This window comes from Siniperca chuatsi, linkage group LG16 (assembly GCF_020085105.1).
Source record: "Siniperca chuatsi isolate FFG_IHB_CAS linkage group LG16, ASM2008510v1, whole genome shotgun sequence".
Taxonomy (NCBI): Eukaryota; Metazoa; Chordata; class Actinopteri; order Centrarchiformes; family Sinipercidae; genus Siniperca; species Siniperca chuatsi.
Window position 1 is genome coordinate 24,057,454 of NC_058057.1, and position 19,453 is coordinate 24,076,906.

At 39.2% G+C, this 19,453-nt stretch overlaps 1 protein-coding gene across 2 annotated transcripts in view; it reads right to left on the reverse strand.

The window, feature by feature from the left end:
- Positions 1 to 19,453, reverse strand: part of igf2r (insulin-like growth factor 2 receptor) — a 52,436-nt gene that overhangs the window by 23,072 nt on the left and 9,911 nt on the right. For both annotated transcript variants that reach the window (XM_044168982.1, XM_044168981.1), the window contains exons 3-24: positions 19,252 to 19,370; positions 15,434 to 15,532; positions 14,369 to 14,501; positions 13,528 to 13,639; positions 13,021 to 13,129; positions 12,679 to 12,838; positions 11,163 to 11,352; positions 10,044 to 10,147; positions 9,268 to 9,432; positions 8,454 to 8,597; positions 7,986 to 8,138; positions 7,677 to 7,814; positions 5,838 to 5,988; positions 4,900 to 5,068; positions 4,563 to 4,678; positions 4,178 to 4,337; positions 2,766 to 2,942; positions 2,571 to 2,666; positions 2,280 to 2,381; positions 1,899 to 2,061; positions 811 to 987; positions 223 to 369 (exon numbers count right to left, since the gene is read on the reverse strand). In XM_044168982.1, coding sequence (XP_044024917.1) covers positions 223 to 369; positions 811 to 987; positions 1,899 to 2,061; positions 2,280 to 2,381; positions 2,571 to 2,666; positions 2,766 to 2,942; positions 4,178 to 4,337; positions 4,563 to 4,678; positions 4,900 to 5,068; positions 5,838 to 5,988; positions 7,677 to 7,814; positions 7,986 to 8,138; positions 8,454 to 8,597; positions 9,268 to 9,432; positions 10,044 to 10,147; positions 11,163 to 11,352; positions 12,679 to 12,838; positions 13,021 to 13,129; positions 13,528 to 13,639; positions 14,369 to 14,501; positions 15,434 to 15,532; positions 19,252 to 19,370 — 3,084 coding nt within the window. The remainder of the gene's footprint in view (positions 1 to 222; positions 370 to 810; positions 988 to 1,898; positions 2,062 to 2,279; positions 2,382 to 2,570; positions 2,667 to 2,765; positions 2,943 to 4,177; positions 4,338 to 4,562; positions 4,679 to 4,899; positions 5,069 to 5,837; positions 5,989 to 7,676; positions 7,815 to 7,985; positions 8,139 to 8,453; positions 8,598 to 9,267; positions 9,433 to 10,043; positions 10,148 to 11,162; positions 11,353 to 12,678; positions 12,839 to 13,020; positions 13,130 to 13,527; positions 13,640 to 14,368; positions 14,502 to 15,433; positions 15,533 to 19,251; positions 19,371 to 19,453) is intronic.

The window sequence follows — 19,453 nt, forward strand, 5'->3', positions numbered from 1 at the left end:
TATTCAGTTTGCCACAGAACTTCATTCAACTTGAGTCAAGCTGGTATCAGAAAAGGCCAAACTCTTGCTCCCTCTGTGTTTTATGGCCCATTTTGTTATTATTATTTATTTTATCATATTTATCAATTTAATATCAAAGCCCCATATGTCACTCTAAACCTCTTATTTACTGCATGTATGTTTAGGTGGATTGGGTGAATAAACATGGACGAGCATATTGACCTGGGCAGTCTTTCAGAGGGGGGAGGGGTTTGCAGACATTGATGTAAAATCTGCGCGATTTGACCACATCTGTATCTATGGCAATCCAGGGGCTGTCATCTGCATCCCGGATCAGGTGACTCAGGTCATACTCATTACCATGGGAATCTAGAGGAAGGAGAAAAGTACATTTACACACACAAGAAAAAGGAGAAGTGCATAAGGGTTAGGACAGTACTGAAAATATTCAACAACCTCACTCAACTTTCTAACACTTATCGACATCTGGTTTTTGTTGCCACTTTAATTGAAAACATTAACTATCATTAACAGGTACACAAACCTTAATGATAACTAACTGACTTACAACAAAACTCCAACAACTTAGCAATAGTAAAAGCAATTAATCTAAAGGTTTTTATTCAAAGAATATTTGCAGTCAAAAAAACAAACACTCTTGACAAACAAGAGTCCTCTTTTTCAAATGTGCTGTATTTACAATTTTAGACAAAAGATAACCGGATGATCTGCAGATACAACACACTTCACTGCTCATACTTTCCCATACATTTAAGAGCTGTGTGTGTGTCTTTGTGCGTGTGTCCATACCACTGATCTGGCAGTTAACTGGAGCAGGGATGCAGACCAGAGCAGTGGAGAACTCAAAGAGGACGTCGTGGACCACATGGTCGGGTAAAGAACTCAAGTCCTCTCGCAGCAGTTTTAATGAGCCAAGGGGAGAGTTTGGATCACACACGAAATTAATGGTGAAGGTGTCCCGAGTTGCTGATGAAGACAGAAAATTTCAATGAAAAGATGGAATAAAGCGCAGAGTCAAGAAAATATTTAGATCTTTAAAGGCAAATTAAAATTAATTTTGGCTTTTACTTATTTTTCTGCCATGGTAGCGCTCCCTACATGATGCCAGTGCTGTAATTTCACATGTGCAATATCTGTGCAGGCGGGCACTTAAAATAGTTGTTTGTTACAACTGGATTCAAGAGAGAGACACAAGCTAAACCCCCTTCTTTGTGCAGGACATATAAAGCAGTGCAGGAGCTGCACTCGCAAAGCTAGTTAGCCTAGCGTGCTAGCTTTCACTTTCTGAGTACAGCCTGTTGGATCCTCCAAAATGTTGAATGTTGTAAAGGGACAGACGTCTTAAATCGTTAATGGTATTTAACCAATGCTGGACTTCGTAAAAAAGGGGAAAAAACATCCTATATGAACATTCGTAGGCTATACAGAGCTATTACATGCTCCAGTCAGTAGCGCAGTAAGTTGACAGTGTGTCTCCTAGCAACAATGGCTCTCAAATGTCAGTCGAACACTGCCGTTTTCATGAACTTTTTGAGTGTATACTGACACGAGTCGTATTATCTTCACTTTGGTAGATTTCTGACCAAGTGTTACACTCGGTTCTGGAAAGGTAAGAATCCCGACTTTCGGTTTCTCATCAACTGATGCTAATTTAATTTGCACTTGCAACATGGCTATATAAACTCATCAAATCAATGTAACAGTGTAATAGCCAGTACCACAACTGACTGATCATTTCCTGATCACAACTTGCAGCTGCAGCACACAGCTGTAAATACAGTAAATGCACCACAGCTGAGCAGAGTAAAGTGAACCACTGAACGAAAAAACACTCTCAATTACTGTAAATATAAAACAGATTTGTGTATCCTTGGTACCTGTGGGATTGTCCAGGGGTCCCTTATATGTTAGTTTGAGCAGGCCATCGGTGGAGTACTGGAGGGTCTTCTCCACCCCCACTGGGCTGGAGGGATGCCCGTCTTCCAGCTCACAGCCAGCCATGCCCTTGCCGCATTCTTCCACATCTGAGCAGATATTCACCTACAAGGTGGAAAGTAGGTGGGATTATATTTGTCTGGCAACAACACAGACGATATCAGAGCTGCATGAAAAGCTGCATGTGTGTGTAGCTCACACACTCAGTGAACATGAATGCATTGTTGGCTACATCACACAAATACATTCAAACAACGCATGAGAGCTACATTTGGTGGACATTATTTACTGTTGACAGAGTACTATCAATGTGTCTGTCTTACCAGGAAGTCCTTGCCATTCGCATTTGCATGGTATCCAGTCTTAGAAGCCAAAAGCTGAAGGTTGAACTCAAAGCCAGTGTTGGGATCCACCACAGCGCAGCTCTGAGACACAAAGACATCATTTTAGCCAAACATGTTTTTCAAGTTTTAATCTTTCCAACCATTTTGAAATATTTTATTATCTTAATCATATCAATTTCCCAGTCTGACATCTTCCCAAATTGTTGTCTTATCAGTGCAGCATAAATAAGTTAACATACTAATGAGATGTTGTAATATAAGTGAACTCACATTGTTCTTGGTGGTGGTGATGGCACAGGCTGCGCTGGTCTCCCACATAAAGTTGGCAGTACAGTTCTGGTACATCAGGAACCGTGGGCTCGTTGACTGCACAGTGTGGAACACAAACAGAGTCACATCTCAGACACATGCAAACATTGAGCGTTAACAAGCAGGTACTCCACTGTCTGAACTGTGCCGACTCACCAAAGCTCCTCTGGAGCAGACCAGGTGGATGCGTGTTGTGTATGTTAGCTTCTGGCCGTCTGACATGCAGACAGAGCCGTCTGTGAACTCCAGCAGCAGCCGGTCCCGCCCCTCGATGATCGGCCCTCGCTTGGAAACACCCATGTTACTGACTGATACAACCTCCTTCGGAGAGCCCTGAGGACAGAGGGGAGGAAACAGCTCCTAAATCTCATTTAAGACACAATACAGTCTGCATTCACAATAAAAGGCTGTTATTTAGACATTATTTAGACATTGTGACTGATCACATGAATATTCAGGAGGTGGACAAACAGTTAATAAGGGGTCCAGGTTTTGTGCACTTAACACCAGACTATGCATCTTTCTTTGCTAGCTTTAAATTGAAGCAGCGTATGAATGGCAGACTGCCATATGTATATGTTTTTGTTTGAACTATTTTGCAGATTAAAAGCAGCTGGCTATAATAAATATTTTTATAATAATAATGGATCAAATGATTATGCATAATGTGAAAGGGAATGATCGTAATGATGAGGCCACAGATAATTATCACCCAATTCTGCAGTTCCTCTTTAAATCTACAGAACTGTATAGCTTCTGTCCGCTCATTGTTTAGAACTACTGCCCGCAACTTTACTTTGTTTTGGTTCACTTTCAGCGCTCCCACAGCATTGTTTTCAGCCACAGCAGGCAGCTGCTTATGTTTCTCTGTATCAGCTGGATGTGTAAATAAGCAGCTGTTTGCAAACAAGTTCCCCCTATCATTACTATAAAAGGTAATATGTCAAAGTTATGTTCACATCTAGTGTTTGATGCCCCTAAATGGCGAAAAAGACAGGTTATTGTCAGTTTAATGATATGTGTATAAGCAGGGACCAAGAGGCTGAATACAGGTTTGTTGTGGACAGTTGTTGTGGTGTGGTCTGAACCACCTGCAGCCCAACATCACTAAAACAAAATAGCTGTTGTTGGACCTTGGGAGAAAGAAGACTCCCCTGTCCCCTGCTTTTATAAAAGGTATGGACATAGAGGTGATTGAGGACTACAAGCACCTGTGAGTGCACCTGGACAACAAACTGGACTGAGCTAGCATCACCAAGGCACTGTACAAGACTGCTCAGAGGGAACTGTACTTGCTGAGGAGGCTCCGCTCATTCAAAGTCTGCAGTACCATGCTGCAGATGATCTATTATTTAGTGGTGGTATATTTATTTTACTATGTATATTGACTATCTTTGGCACAAAAAGTTCCATTTAGTCTTAGTTTTTGAGATTAGCGTTTTGTATTGTTGACCAGCTATCCCATTTGTTGCCTGTCTAATATGAATTTGGACTTTCAGTTTCAATCCCTTGCAACTTTGTCATTTTAAAAAAGGTGCAACTAACTTGGGTTTCTAGCTTTTACAGACCTGCTCGAATATGTACTTCATCTGGCAGACAGACGCATAGCGGTCACAGCCTGGTACAGCGTTGATAGGCCGACAGATGTTGATGTAGTACTTCTTCAGGTTCTGGGTGTCAGACAAATCCATGGCCTGCCAGTTGCTACCGGAGGGGGAGCGTGACAAGCTGGAGACAGAAGAAGGTAAAAAGAAGGTGAGGAGGAGGGCAGGTTGGTCACAGAAACGTCCCACCCTGGACTGAAGCTATGTCTTCTTGTTTTGGCTTTTTTTTCCTCTTGATTTTGTGAATATTTAAGTGTGTTATGTGCATGTTGTTTTATGATTGCTTAAAAAACATCTTTGTTGCTTGATGAATTAACGCACCGTGGCACAATATGTATCTGTGCATTACCTGGATAAGTCGTACTGGTCAAGAGTCTTGGGGTCTGTCACCAAACACTCATGAGGCCTTTCCGGACATGCGTAGGATGTATACCAGCGGAAGTTATAAGTGCGCTCGTCCTCAACCTGGATTCACAAAATTAAGACAAGATTAAAATGTATAGATGAATACGACTCATACAGGTGATGTACAAAATATGTCTTAAATAGCGGCCAACAGAAGACCATAAAGAAAATGTCCAAAAGTGTAGACATGTATTGTAAAAATGAAAACAAATGCAGTATTATCGACAACATGCAGAGACACAGTTTAAACAATGAAAGGAAAGAGAAAGGGAGGAGTTTACCTGGAATTCGGGTTTTCCAGCTCCGGCTTCTGGGTCACAGAGGAAAGAGATGAGTGTCGATCTGAGAGTGTGTCCTCTGTCGTTGTACTGGGAGCCGTTACTGTAGGTCAGCTGGATCAGGCCGTCATAGTACGACAGATGGGAGTTTGCTTCCCCTAGACTCCAAGAACTGAAGTGGCAAAGGGAAAAATTAATAACAAGACCTAAGTCATCATATCATTCATGCAGTTGGGGTCAATATCTTCACATTTCCCTCATTTTACAGCATTTGATTAGATTAGCAACGTTAGCAACGTAGATTTGAGGTGATGCTCATGAAATTCCAACTCTCTGACCTCCTCGTTGAAATTAAATTCCCTCTTATCAGGGGTTCAGACCTTCACACCTAAACTGTGTCAGTTAGTTACTCTTTTCTCTAACTTGCTCAGTGTCTCAAATTCCCATGAGACAGATGATAATATAATAATACAAACCTGATCCTGGCAGTAAGAATTTAAGTACAAATTTTAAAGCCTCCAAAAGGTCATATATCCAAAACCACACATCACACACAAAAAGTGGTACTCCTCTATCTCTCGTATTTCCACTACAATAAAATTTAGCAGTAAATACAACTAGAAAAAAAAACTAAAAAAGGGACACTGATGCACAAATGATGGTTTTTAAAATCCTATAAAAACATAAAACCCAATATTGCTAGCTACAGCAAGCAGACAGGGTTTTTCCAGGCACATTATGAATACTTCTGGATTGAATCTGCTAATTGGTTGACACCGCTTTTAATTTGACTATGTGAACAGTGACTTGTACAAGATCACAATTTTAATAACAATATCACCTCATATAATGGCAGACAGATATATACAGTGTATATTGATCTAACACTAATATGCATGTACAGTATATGGTTGTTCTTAATGTCCACGGCTCCTTCTTACCTCTTTTCGACCTGGCATGCTCCGGCCTTTTCGGGACAGTTGGCAACTTTGACAGGACCACAGACATTGATGTAGTAGTCATATTTGTCACTGGTGAGGTTGTAAAAGCTACCGTTGGCTTTGGAGAGAGGCGACAAGTCGAAAGAGAGCTCTGTGGACCAACAGAGGTTAGTTTTAGAGGAGGATTAAAGTAGAATCAAAGAAGTCAAAGGCAAATCTCATCAGTGTTTGGTCTGTTGGGACGATGGCTCTGTCAAACAGTACAGAACAGAAAATGCAATGGGACAGATCATGAAGCAACAGCTAGATGGCAGCACAAGAAGCCTCTTTAATGATTCACATGTGAGCTCAACAACTCATGTGACACAAAGGTGTGACCTACAGAAATTAAAATGCCTGGAACTCCCCACCAGATGGTAGAATTGAGGAGGCCTCTTGGACGAGAGGTGAAGCGTCCTCACAGCAAGTTCAGTTGATTTAACTTTCTGTGAGTGTAATAAATGTTTTTAAAACCAAAAGAGGAATTATAGATTGGAGCGAGCAGTACGGTTTCCTTCAAAGTTGCAGAACTTTGCATACCTCACATTTGACCTTTGACCTTTCAGATCCTAGCAAAGTGACTCCCAGTGCGGTCTATGAGCTTTTACAACTGTCAAAAAGACTAAGAAAGGGATATGAGGTTAACAGCCAAATGTGGGCATGTCCTGTTGAAGTTTCGTAGCCAAAAAGAGTTAATAAAAGTAGATCTGAAACTGTATTGGCTACTCAGGGTGCCTGCTAAAAATGAGAAGCCTTCTAACTAAATGTTTTCTTCATAGCTAACCTTAAACTAACTTGATGCAAATGTTGTTGGGTAACTTCAGCCTGGTGTCTAACCAGCAGCGCAGTGTTGACTTTTTACTCTCACATTTCCACCCGACTGAGCCGTTTGCATTGACTTCAAACTCAGGTTTCCTTTTTTAACCCAGCATAGCGACGTGTTGCTTTTAAAATTACAGCCGAGCGGATGTACAGTGTGATGATCAATCGACCTCCTGCTGAGCTGAATCAAACAGATCCTGACTTATTTAGTCTTAAACAGTCGGGCCAGAATATGAGAATTAGTGCTTCTGCTTGTTTTCCCTGAAGAATTAATGTTTTATAAAAGCGTAATAACTTATTCTGAGGTTAGTGGAGGCACTTTTTATTTCAGGCAAGGCAGGGTGGCTACAGTGCATGAAATAAAGAGCATCACCAACCCTAAAACTACTTTGATAATCAATTGATAGTTTAAGTAATTTTTCAAGCAAAAATGGCAAACATCCCCTGGTTCCATCTTCACAAATTTGAGGATTTGCTGCTTTTCTCTGTTTCATATGATAGTAAATTCAATATATTTGGGTTTTGGACTGTTGGTCGGGTTATACAGTAAGACAGTTGACGTCACCTTGGGCTTTTCTGGTATTTTACAGACCAAACAATTAATGATTATTATTATTATTGACAATCATCTGATTTACTGAAAAATAATTGTTAATTGCAGCCTTAAATAAAACCACTCTCATGACATCAAGATCTCAGAAAGCGATAAACCAGCTGGAGAAAATTACAAGCACAATTAAAAATCAGGACTGAATGCTCAAAACATGATGAATCTCTCCCTGCGTGCTCTCAAGGCTTAAGTGGCAGATAGGAGAGATTTGTTTAAATAGTTGCTTAAATAGTTTTTCCACTGATACACATTCCCCATGACCCCTGTTGCTTCTTTCTTGTCTTTACTTCACTGCTGTGTTTTTCTTGCTCAAGCAAAATATTGATCAGTCAGAAACCGCACTGATCAGACTTGTGTGTTTGTCGTACCAGCTTGAGGGTCCTCGACCTTGCAATGTTCTCCCTGCGTCTTCGAGAGGACGCAGGCGGCAGCAGTGTACCACTCCAACTCGTACACACATCCGTCAGACGAAACGCTACGAAGGACAGGAGCACTCTCCAGATATCCTGCAAGAAGAAGAGAAGTGTGGGAGGAGACAGAGTGATTCAAATGTCGGAAAAAAGTAGCAACAGCATCACAACCAAAGAGAAATTAGAGAGAAAAACAGAATAGATTAAAATAATAAAATATTAAAGAGAAATATACTTAATGGCTACTTATCTCTCTGTTCAACATACCTGGTTTGCACTTGAGGGTCAGGATAGTTTGGATCCTTGTCTTTTTATTGCAGAAATGTCCATCAGTATACACCAGTCTGATGTCATTTCCTATTTCAGTCTTTTGAGGAGATGAGAGGAAGCTGCCCAGACTGATGGCTCCATGATCCTTATCTGAAGCAGAGAGACAAAATCAGTAAACTGCACTGGTCATGTTCATTGTAATAAAGGAAGATGTCATCCATTGCAAATGTATGGCTTGTTAATGTGTTATATAGTTGACAACCATGAATGATGGATAAATGTTGAAGAGTGAGGACCAGAAGGCTACAATTATCCCTGACAATTTCATGAATTTGACAAAGTTTTTACAACTCCTCGACTTCCCTACACCCATATACCACCATCACTGAATTTGTTGGGAAATAAATCTGAAATAGTCTCTTTCCATTAGTCTTTAGAAACCCACATCCTTGTGGAGACTCTTACCCACGGCACAGATGGAGGCATTCACCGGGCAGCCAGCAGCACCTCCTGTCTGGGTGACTTTGTGACAGACATTCAGGTAGAAACGCCTGTCTGACTTTGGAGATCTAGCATCCACCGCCTCCCAGTTCCCACTGTCATCTGACCCTGAAGCAACACAAAGAGACACAGAGGAAGGGGATTTTTCAACAAATGTTTAGCAACAACAGACAGCATGGAAAAGATGCTATATTGATAGATGGAAACATGCTAACACCAGCACATAAGCACATTTAGGAACCAATATGACGACAGAAAAAAATAAAACCATCAGGAGAGCAAGACCATGTATCTTCAAAAGGGCTGTTGTAATGGCAGCTACTGGTAGGTACTGGTATTCTCTTTTGAGGCTGTTTTTAGCTTATTTTTGTTTACATTTTGGCAAACTGGCAGGAGTTCTATTACCAAGGAGCACAGTAAATATTTCAATTCCAACCTCCCCCTGTAATGTTAATCCCGTCCAAATGGAGCTTTACACATACATACTTAGATTTTTGTCAAAACGTTTCATCAGTCAGTCAGTTAAGAACAAGGACCTTCTACCAACAACCAAACTAGTGTTAACCAATTAAACAAATATACATAATCAAATGGAATTATATCAAAGGTGGACTTTAATTAGGGGCAAATAATAAGTATAATACTGCAAATCAGCATGATCAGTGTACAAATTTGAGTAAAAATCTGTTAATGAATAAAATAAAATAAACTGTGGTGTCTGATCACCACTGGAAAGAGAGTTTGATTCCCCCAGTTAGAACTGAGCTGTGAAACTCACCAGGATATCTTGTGAGGGGTGAAAGGTCATAGTGTTTGTTGCCATCTCTGACTCGACACAGTAGATCCTCCTTCTCCTTGACGCAGGCGAAGGCTGTCTCCCAGTCAAAGTAATAAGTGCAGTCTGTCTCCCCCGCAAAAACTGGAGTCCCTCGCCCACCGTTAGCTGCAGGAAATTAGGAAAACCATGAATAAAGGATGAATTAAGTTATGACATGACTCCACCTGTCTGACAATTTTGAATAAAAAGGAACAATCTGGAAATTACACAAGCTGACAGACAAAAATGTACCCCATGAGTAATTAAATAAAAAAAATGATTTGAGGTTGGAGGAGAGATTTCTGTGAATCTCCAAATGGGGAAAAATACAATATATTGTACATTAACGGAGGAAGATTTACACAGGAAGAATACTAGCAAAGTCACATAGCCTTTTTTCTTATTTTGACCTGTAAATGCAGTGTTCCTTTGTGAAAATGCCAAAACAAAGAGATGAAATTAATCGTGTCCTTGTGATTTATCTTAATTTCAAAGCGATATTGTGCATCATGTACAGTATAAATTGTATATCCAAAAATCTATTGTAAAAAGACCATCTCATGGTAGCAGCGTGCCATGCTGTCTGAAACAGTGTAATTCTTGATACAACCACTAGATGGTGCCAAAGTAAACAAAATGTAAAAGTAAAAAATAAAATGGAAAAAAGGAAAATTTCAAAAAAAATATAATGATGATTGTGTGATGAGAATCTTCTTTTGAAACTTCTCTTGTCTCACATGCAGTCTTGTTGCACTCAAAGTTGATGATGGTCATTCTCTGGAAGCCGGTGGAGCATCTGTTGCCATCTGGGTAGATCAGAGTCAGATCTCCATCTGAATAACTACAGATGATAAAAAAAAAAAAAACACAGGTGGGGGGTTGAAAGAATTAAGAAAATGTTTGACATTTCATCAATGAGCCAATGTTTAAGATGTTCTACCTGAACTCTTCATGGATAATTTCTGGGGCTGACATGCTAATTCTGTAGAATGTCTCTACATTTCTGGATAACAGACTTAAAAATATTGGACAAACTAAACCTTGTGCAAGCTAAAAATTGGGGGAATCCTCAAAAAGATTTGTTTAAAGTCACATGGAGGTTGATTCTGCATTACATTGCAGCTTTGTGGAAGTGTTTGTTGTCCAGATTATAGTGTAAATTCATCAGATAACATCTGTTGCTTTTTACCCCCCTTGTTTGTTTGTAGACTTCATTACATGGGTCAACACACAGATAACAACATCCACGCATTATAATGACCAGACAGAAAGCTTTGGATGCTTCACAAATGAAGGGGTTGGCTGCCAGTGGGCTGAACTATCTAAAGCTGGGCAGCCATGTGTGTCAATATGGTGTCTGTTCTGCAGCGAAGTTCAGTTTTATATCACAGGAGTTACCACAACATGTAAAATACTACTCCAATAATATTAAAACAAGCTCACTACAGTTTATAATGGATATTTGTTACAGCGGCCATGTGGGAAATCCGACTGTGAAACTGCTCAGACAGCAAGATATCTGACCAAAACTTCTGACGTGCCAGAAATCCATCCAACTGTCCGTGAGCCACAGAGTGTGCTGAACTGAGCAAGGGTATGTTTTACTGCTTATGCATTCAGCTTTTCATGTATAAGTGAATGACTGTGCCATTATTCTTTCAAAAGTTATATAGTCTTGCTTAAATGTCACTTCCAATGATTGCAAAGTATATTTTCAATTATCAAATCATTTAAAAAAGGTAAAAAAGAGAAATCATGTGAAAAATGCAATTAAGCCTTTTTGATGCTTCCTGTTGCAAAGTATTAGTGAAACCATGATTTTTCCTCGCACAGACTGAATTTCATTCACACATTACCGTAGTGTCTGGTTCTGATATCTTCCAGCCACCTTGTTCATGTCTCCGGACTCCTTCACCTGGCAGGACGATATAAACCGCTCTTCGCCACATTCCTTAGTGGGGATCTCTCCACACACGTTCAGGTAGTAGAAGTAGCTTTCATCCCCGTCACTGGGCCCAGAATGTGCATAGTATGGATGCTCTGTAGCTACACACACAAACACAAAATGGCATCGGAGGGTTTAGACTTATATATTTATCCAATGACTAATTATTATCATCCCCATCTTCCTGTTTGTCTCAATGGACCATGTTAGATTAAGTATGACTGTTTACTGTAAAAAATAATTACCACTACTTGCAGAATATTGTAATATTTTTATAAGATTACAGATTCAACATTTAGTAAGCATCTAGAAATCTTTTCATGTAAATCTCAGCAACAAAGCAAATAAGCGTATTTCTCAAAATGTGGAACGATTCCTTTAAAGACAATGAATATGGGCAAAATCCCTGAGAGCAATTACAGATACAATCTGAAATTAGCAGTATCCGACTTTGAACATTCATATGTACAGCCATTTGTATCAACACCAGAGATACGGTAAACTGTGGCCTACATCATGGCACACACACAGATTGTGCATGGAATGTGATATTAGTGGAAAAAGCTTTTTCTATTACTCATAATGAGCTGACAAAAATCAGGAAGGTTTACTCATAAAGCTACTTCCTCTAACTGGGATAAAAAAAAGCAGCACTATGATCTAATAATTTTTGAAGGTTAAATATGGAATCGTGAATAATACAAGAGAGAAGGAATTTTTTTAAATTATTATTATTATTATTATTATTATTTCTTGGGCTTTTTTGCCTTTAATTGATAGTGTAGTCAAGTAGGTGAGCCAGGTGAGCTACTGGTTCGCCCTGAAGGAGGAGAAGGAATGTTTGAGATTTATTAATTATTAATAACCATCTTCGTAGTTTCATGTGCCAGTACTTGGCTAGATGGGGGGGGGGTTCCCCAGTTTGTTACTTTCATGCTTATAGTAGGAAGAAACACTTGTTCACTCATGTAGTTCTACCTTGTAAGAACCAGTTTGAGGAATGAGGACATGTTTGCAAAGTTACAGCATTTTGGCTGCTATTCACTTCCTTAAGGGGCTTTAATACTGTATAAAATCGTGAGGTTAGAGCACGGGTCTCAAATTCAAATTACATAGAGGTTACTGGCCAGGTTGTTCACTCCTGGGGGGGGGCAGCGGAAAAATACACCAGTGCTATTTTTTTTAATAAATTTTAACTATGTACACTCTGAAGCTGAACAACTCATCTTTCCCCTTCCTCTCCCTCCATACTCCAGGTTTAGTAAAGTAACACCACTTGAGACAGCTTGCTTTATTAAATGTAAAATAAAAAAGTTTTTGCAGTCTTGCAAGTGATTACTTCAAAATGAAAGACTGGGTTGTCTCACAGGTTGGACGCGGTCCCTGAGGTGATAGTTTGAGATCCCTGGTTTAGAGGAAGAACTTACAGCTCACGGTGAGAGGTGTTAGGTCTATGGACAAGTCATGCTGTTCGCTGGTCAGTTTGCAGGTATGGCTCTCCAGATAGTCTCTGTGACATGCGTATTCAGTCACCCAGTCCACCTCGTAGCGACAGTTCGACTCAGCTGTCAACTTAGGAGTGCTGCCCTGTGAAACCAAAAGACACTTCTAGTAAAGCAGGATTTAGTTGCATTTTATTTTATCCTGGTTTACACAAAACCAGGTTAAACTAAAACAAACAGACACAACACATTATCTGCAAGTGATGAAAGGTATAAATGTGTCAACACTAAGTTTTCTGTGTGTGTGTATGAGTGTGTGTAACCTACTGAATGTCTGCTTGATGGACAGATGAAAGTGATGGTGACGGCAGGATTGTGTCCTTTGCAGATGTCTGGAGGAGACGAACTGGCACTGAATTCATAATGTAACCTCAGTCTTGAGAGAGGAGGAGACAAGAAACAAGTGAAAACTAGCTAAGTACATTTCTGATTTAAAAAGATTTCTTCTTTTCAAAATTAGCTTTCGGTTATATTAAATGTTTATCCTTCTGTCTTATAAAGGTTACTCTCCAGACATCTATGATGTAGCAGCTAAACACGGACTAAACAAAAACACAACTGTCTCCTAAACACATCAGCACATCCTGGACGTTGTGACAATCATATAAACTTTTCAGACTATTCAAGTAAATCTAAACTCAAAGCAACAGAACAGAAGATTTATCCAGACAGGCAGCGGTAAATCATTCCCTACTCTAATTCAAACAGATGGAAAGTCAGATGATAGATGAGAGTCCACCATATATTGGAGGTTAGCGTTCATCAAGACGATACCTGTCGTTGGACACCAGCTCTAGCTGTTTGGTAGGAGAGCCCATGTTGTAGGAGTCATTACTGGTGACCACACAGGCTGCAGCGCCCTCTGGACAGGATTTATCTGGACGGTCTGGGAGAGGATGAGGAAGGACGTGAGAGGTTGGGAAAGAAAAGGAAGTTTGTATATAATAATAGGAAATCAACTTGGTACGTACATCAAACTAAACACAAAAAATATATAGCTGCTAGCAGTGATGCACAAGCTACAGCACTGCAGCAGTGTTTATGATAGCGTTATATCACATTTATCACAGCATAACTTCAGAAATTGATGGCTTTATTTTCCTAAAATCTTAAAATATTAACAGTGTTGATCAGTGGGTATCTTTACTGATGATTTTGCAAACTTTTATAAAAATGTCAAAGAAAGTTTCATAAGGGAACGACCTAGTTTAAAAATAGTATTAAAAAAAAAAACAAGCACTCCTTTGACAGAGAGGCTTTTCTACAAGAAATTCTTAAATGCATGAATATGTGCAACACTTATTAAGAATAAAAGTTTGTAGTCTATTTTTGAAAATAGGTAGAGTGATGTGCAAAAAGACAGATTTCAATTTCAAGTGACTGTGCACTTTGGCAATAAAGTTTTCTTCTCTTCTTCTGTGGTGACGTTTTTTTTTTTTTACAACTAGGCAATAATCAAATTCAAGAATTTCTCACGACTAAACTGAAATGAGTCAAAACTTTAAGAAACGCACACAATTAGCTCAGTATTGCTAAATACTGAACCCAATCAGACATCCTTTTACTAAGTAATTTATTCATCCATTCATCTCTCCACCCTCCCTCAGGTACTGACTGAGAGTTCGGCAGATGTTGATGTAGAAGTCAATGCTGTCGTCACCGTCGTCCACCAGATAGCCATCGCTCACTTTGATCAGAGGGTTGAGGTCGTGCTTCTTACCGTCCGAGTCAAACACATAGCAGGGCACCTGGACACAGAGGGAGGTAGCTTAAACTGCAGTACTGACATATGTTCACAAGTTGCATTCGTAGAGGGAAATGTAGGGCAATAGTAGAAGATATTTATAAAAGGGTTTTCTTTTTTTTAAAACACAAAGAAACCCACATTGAAACTCTTGCAAAATAGATAAGAACTGTTCTATCATATCTTTGTGTGGCTGTTAAAATCTTCTGCTTCATCATGGTTATGTACATGGTTCACTGTACAGATCTGTAGCGTCTGACAGTATAGTAACTCTGATTAATGTGTCCACATGTAATAAAAATCCCCTCCAAACTGTGATAAATCTGTCAATTTAATAAACTCCCAGTTAATGTAGTAACACTAAGTGACTGTAATACTTTTAGAGGGCTTCAATTTCGAGAATTTCTAAACAAGGACCAGCAGATTCACGTTATTGGATTCTAATTAATGGGTAGTTTTTTTGGTTAATTTAATCAACAACTATTTCAAAGAAATACAAAAAAAAAAATGTTATGCCAAATTGTTAAAGCTACAAATGAGTAAAACATTTCATAAATGTGTCAACTGATACTTCCATTTATTTTATTTTGCTGTTTGATTTTCATCTGACCAACGAATATATGGGTCTGTTGCAACAGATATCTGTTGCTAAAAGAGCAAGTTTAATTCATTTCACACATTCTTTCAATTATTCCATGTTAAGCTCACATTTATAGCTTCATCGTGACAACATGTGTCATGTCCTCTACACTGATAAATACATGATGTAAACTCTGTACATCCTCACAAGAGTGGGAAGATATTTCTTCCTAAATACCTCTCTGGCTCATTGTTTCTTACGTATCACACCTTCACGGACACCGCGTTAGTTTCGTTCTTACACACTAAGCCTTCTCGTCAGCGAGTCAGCCGCCCTTCCTATGTTCCACCACATACCTCTTTCTGTGGCTTGAATTTATTTTTCTTGCAGGCTGTGTAGGTCGTCCACTCAAAGTAATGCACACACTGAGACACAGCAACAAACTCTGGGGTCCCCTGCAGCGCACAAACACAGGAACATGATAAGAAAGATAGTTTCACATTGATAAGGGTGACTAACATATTATAGTGCTGTGCAACAAGTAGCCCTGCTCTGGAGAGACACAAGGCCAAAGAATGAAGCATAACGTGACATAAAGGGAAGGTTTAGTAGCCGTGGGCCACTTTATAGCAAATGTGGTTGTGTTTGTTATAATACAGAATTTATATTACTTATTTTCTTTGTATGAAAAATGATTTCTTTTAAATTTTAATTTGCCGGGAGAAAGTAAACATTTATACAAATGCTTTACTCCCCACATTAACAGCTGAGGGCTACCCAGCACAACCACACTCTGCTGCTGATGGAGTGGTTGAGGGTTCAGTACTTGCTCAAGGGCTTCTCAAGAACACTTGTTGAGAGAGGGGAGAGTGTTTTTCACTCCCACTCTTTGTCCACTTTTTACCAGCTGTTCCAGGGAGTCAAACTGTCACAGGAAAACTTCTTTTTACTTCTTGTCTAACATTTTTTACCCTAGTTTAATGATTTCCAGTGATGTGTGAGAACATTTGGCTGAAATGAGTCACCGATTTACACTATGAAGGAATGACAGAACTATTATTTATGACTTAATTTTGAGCTACTTGATTAAGTTGTTTTTCTTAGCCCTGTCAAGACTAAAAGGATGAAGGTCATATATTGAAAGGTACCCTGTGGTTTTGGCCACAGTATCGCTATGAAGCAATGGTTTTACATGTCAGTCCCCATTTTGTTTGTTGTGCACCACACAAGTGACGTGATACACATCTCTGCTAATGGTTTCACACTATTCCTCTGATCTACAGGTGGTTATAATGCACCAAGAAAGGCAGAGAAGAATAAGACTGCAAGCAAATACACATGGATGTAAACAAGGCAGATAATCTGTTAAGAAAAATCGGCTTTGCAAATGTTTTATGAGGAGGGAAATGTATTCATCACATTTGTTAGACCTCAAGAATACACACAATGTGTTGATTGTGAGAAACACTGAATGTAAACAGAAATTTTCTGTTGTGAAAAAATAATATTATGGGCTTATCACATCATTTGAGGAGACAAGTTCACTGCTAAAATCAAGGTTAAAGTTATACATAATATGAACATACTTAAAACATTACCATTTAGCCATGAAAGTCTGGTAACAAATCTTACCAGAGACAAAGAGTCGAAATGAGAAAAAGACAATGAATATACCACAGAATTATCAAAGTCAACTTGAGAAGGATATATTTTAGTAAATATTGTACACAGACAGCCTAAATACAAGCTTTTGAATTGTTAAAGCAATATCCATTTGTTTGTCCAAAATTGTCTCTCTTTGATTGGTAACTATTCCATAAGACTTATGAGTGACATCATTTCTGCATAAACAATATATAACAATAAATAAATCATGTCTGTAAGTGTTGAAAATAACTAAACAAATAAACATCAAATGCCCACTCTTTATCAGTGGCACAGTTCTGCTGAGGCGAATTATTATTACAGATTATCTGCATTTGGCTCATCATCACTTCTTCTTTTCAGCATTTTATGAGGTTTTGAAGCCACTTTCATTTCTCCACTTCACACCGATCATCTTCGGCTGAAGCAGAAAACTCGTCTTTGTGACTTGACAGGAAATGACACGTTAATGTTAACCTACCCACTCAGCTAACCCCCGAAACTGCAGACACACACACACTACTGACTCATGTGAGGAGAAATGTGTAGCAGGTGGCTGACGCTGTCCTACTCTATTTCCAGATTCACAGCAGACATCTGCTTCTGGTATCCGATAAATGTCATTTTATCTTTTTTATATTTATTTCAGAGAAAGAGACCACTAACTTATTATATTTTTATATATTTAATTTATTTATACTAATTTTGACTCATTTAATCTTCATTTCAGTCCAACACATCAGCTAGGCATCTATCCAATTTTTTTGCAAGTCATAATGTACTGAATACAAATAACTGACTAAAAAACAGCAAAGCACATTATCATTTCCTCACTATTGCACAACAGTGTAAGTGCATGTTCATGGTACAACTTTGTGCTCAAGCAAAGTTTATTATTTTGCCCCTTTGTAGCATGTTCAAAGTGCGAGTGATGCATCTACAGAACAACTCAAAGCAGCTGAATTCCTGCTAATGAAACCTTATTACTTGGCCATATATCTTAACCAAGTTTCTGACCAAGTGGATTTTGGATTGTGCTGATCATCCTGTTACAAACAAAAAAATTTACTTACAAATTAAGTTGGTTTGGTCTTTGTTTTGGTAGCCGGTCTGGCTGCGATAGCGATACAACGGCTGGTTCTTTTCTTATCTAACACGGTGAATTAAGGATTTATTTTGACCAAACCAGAGTTGGTGATTGTTGGAACAGCACAAAGAGGGTTTTGGTGAGTTTTATTTTGTTTCTGTCCCAGGCGCTCTACCCCTCCTGTGCGGTCTGACAATCACACATGCGCTGCAGAGAAACAGAGAGAGAGAGTCTCCTGTTTAATGTAGGTCTACTTATGCTGTTGTTTTGTTAAAGCTTGTAAGTGCACCTTTTGGTGCCGATGTCATTCTGTACCATGTTGGTTTCAATCGTTTCCTCCTCCACACGCGGCTTACCTGCTGTTGTGAATATCGGAAATCGTGGGTGAAAAAATCCAAAACGCGAGTTGTGTTTTTTGGGCGACTTTATGAAACATACTGCTGTCGAAGTAAGTTAACAGAGGGTGGAGGTCCATAGGTGTGTGTGTGTGTGTGTGTGTGTGTGTGTGTGTGTGTGTGTGTGTGTGTGTGTGTGCAGAGAAAAGAAAAAAAGAACAGAAGGGAAAAGCAAAGTGAGCAGATTTAAGTAGTTTGTGAGTAAACACTAAAATAAGGTGGAGAATTAAGTAGAATTAAAATGGTGACATAAGAAATAACTTACTAGAAATAGGGTAATGTATTAATGTATTCTTTCAAATATTACCCTATACAACGTTTGTTTTTGTGAGTGGCATAAAGGGAAATACAACTCAAATCTCGTTATACAACCCTCTGTTGTAAAATGATCAATAAATCTCCCTTGTTACGCTTAAAATGTATTACTGGGGTAAACCTAAATTATGAACTGGTGCACCAGTGCCACCAATGTAAAAAGTTAGTCTGGAGCCCTGTGTCCAGTTTGAATGAAGTGTGTTTTATGATGATCTGCAAGGTAAAATTACTGTTTTTCTCAATGGAGTCTGGTGGGCCGTAGCACCCATTTGTTTTGGTCTGAGATGCTGGTGCTTTTTTGTTCTTTTTTTAAAGTGACTGCAATATAGTATATTGATTTTCAACCTACAAGTATATATTAGACACAAAGCTCTCAAAACAAAGCAGTACTGTTGTTGAATGGATCCAGTGCAGACACTCACAGAAGACTGCAGCTGCTTTTGTGCTTCTGACGTGCAGAACAGACATTGTAGACCAAGTGTTAGCTGACACATAGGTACAAAAGCAACTATTAATAATAATTTACTCCAATACTTTCTATGTATTTAATCTTTGTGTAACCAGGGAAGTATCAAGGGCACCTCAGTGGTGGTAATGAGCGAGCGGCAAGCGCTGCTCTTTCACTTTCCCCACTCAGGTTTATCCTGCCAGTTCGGGGGTCATACTGGCCACCACTGCTCCTGGAACAGCACAAATCATCTGTTTAAAAACACTTTTTGTGTTTGAGTCTTACCATGGTCTTCCCACACTGGAAGCTGATGCTCGTCTGAATGTTGTTGTTGCTTCCTGGACATTTTACTGTGCTGTTGTAATCCAGCACCGTGCCAGAGAGCCTCTGCAGGGACAGCTCACCTGTACATTCAAGAAGGAGAAACACACTCAATTACAGATCATTAACATGTTTTTCAAGGCCTTTAGTTTGTTTATTACAGTAT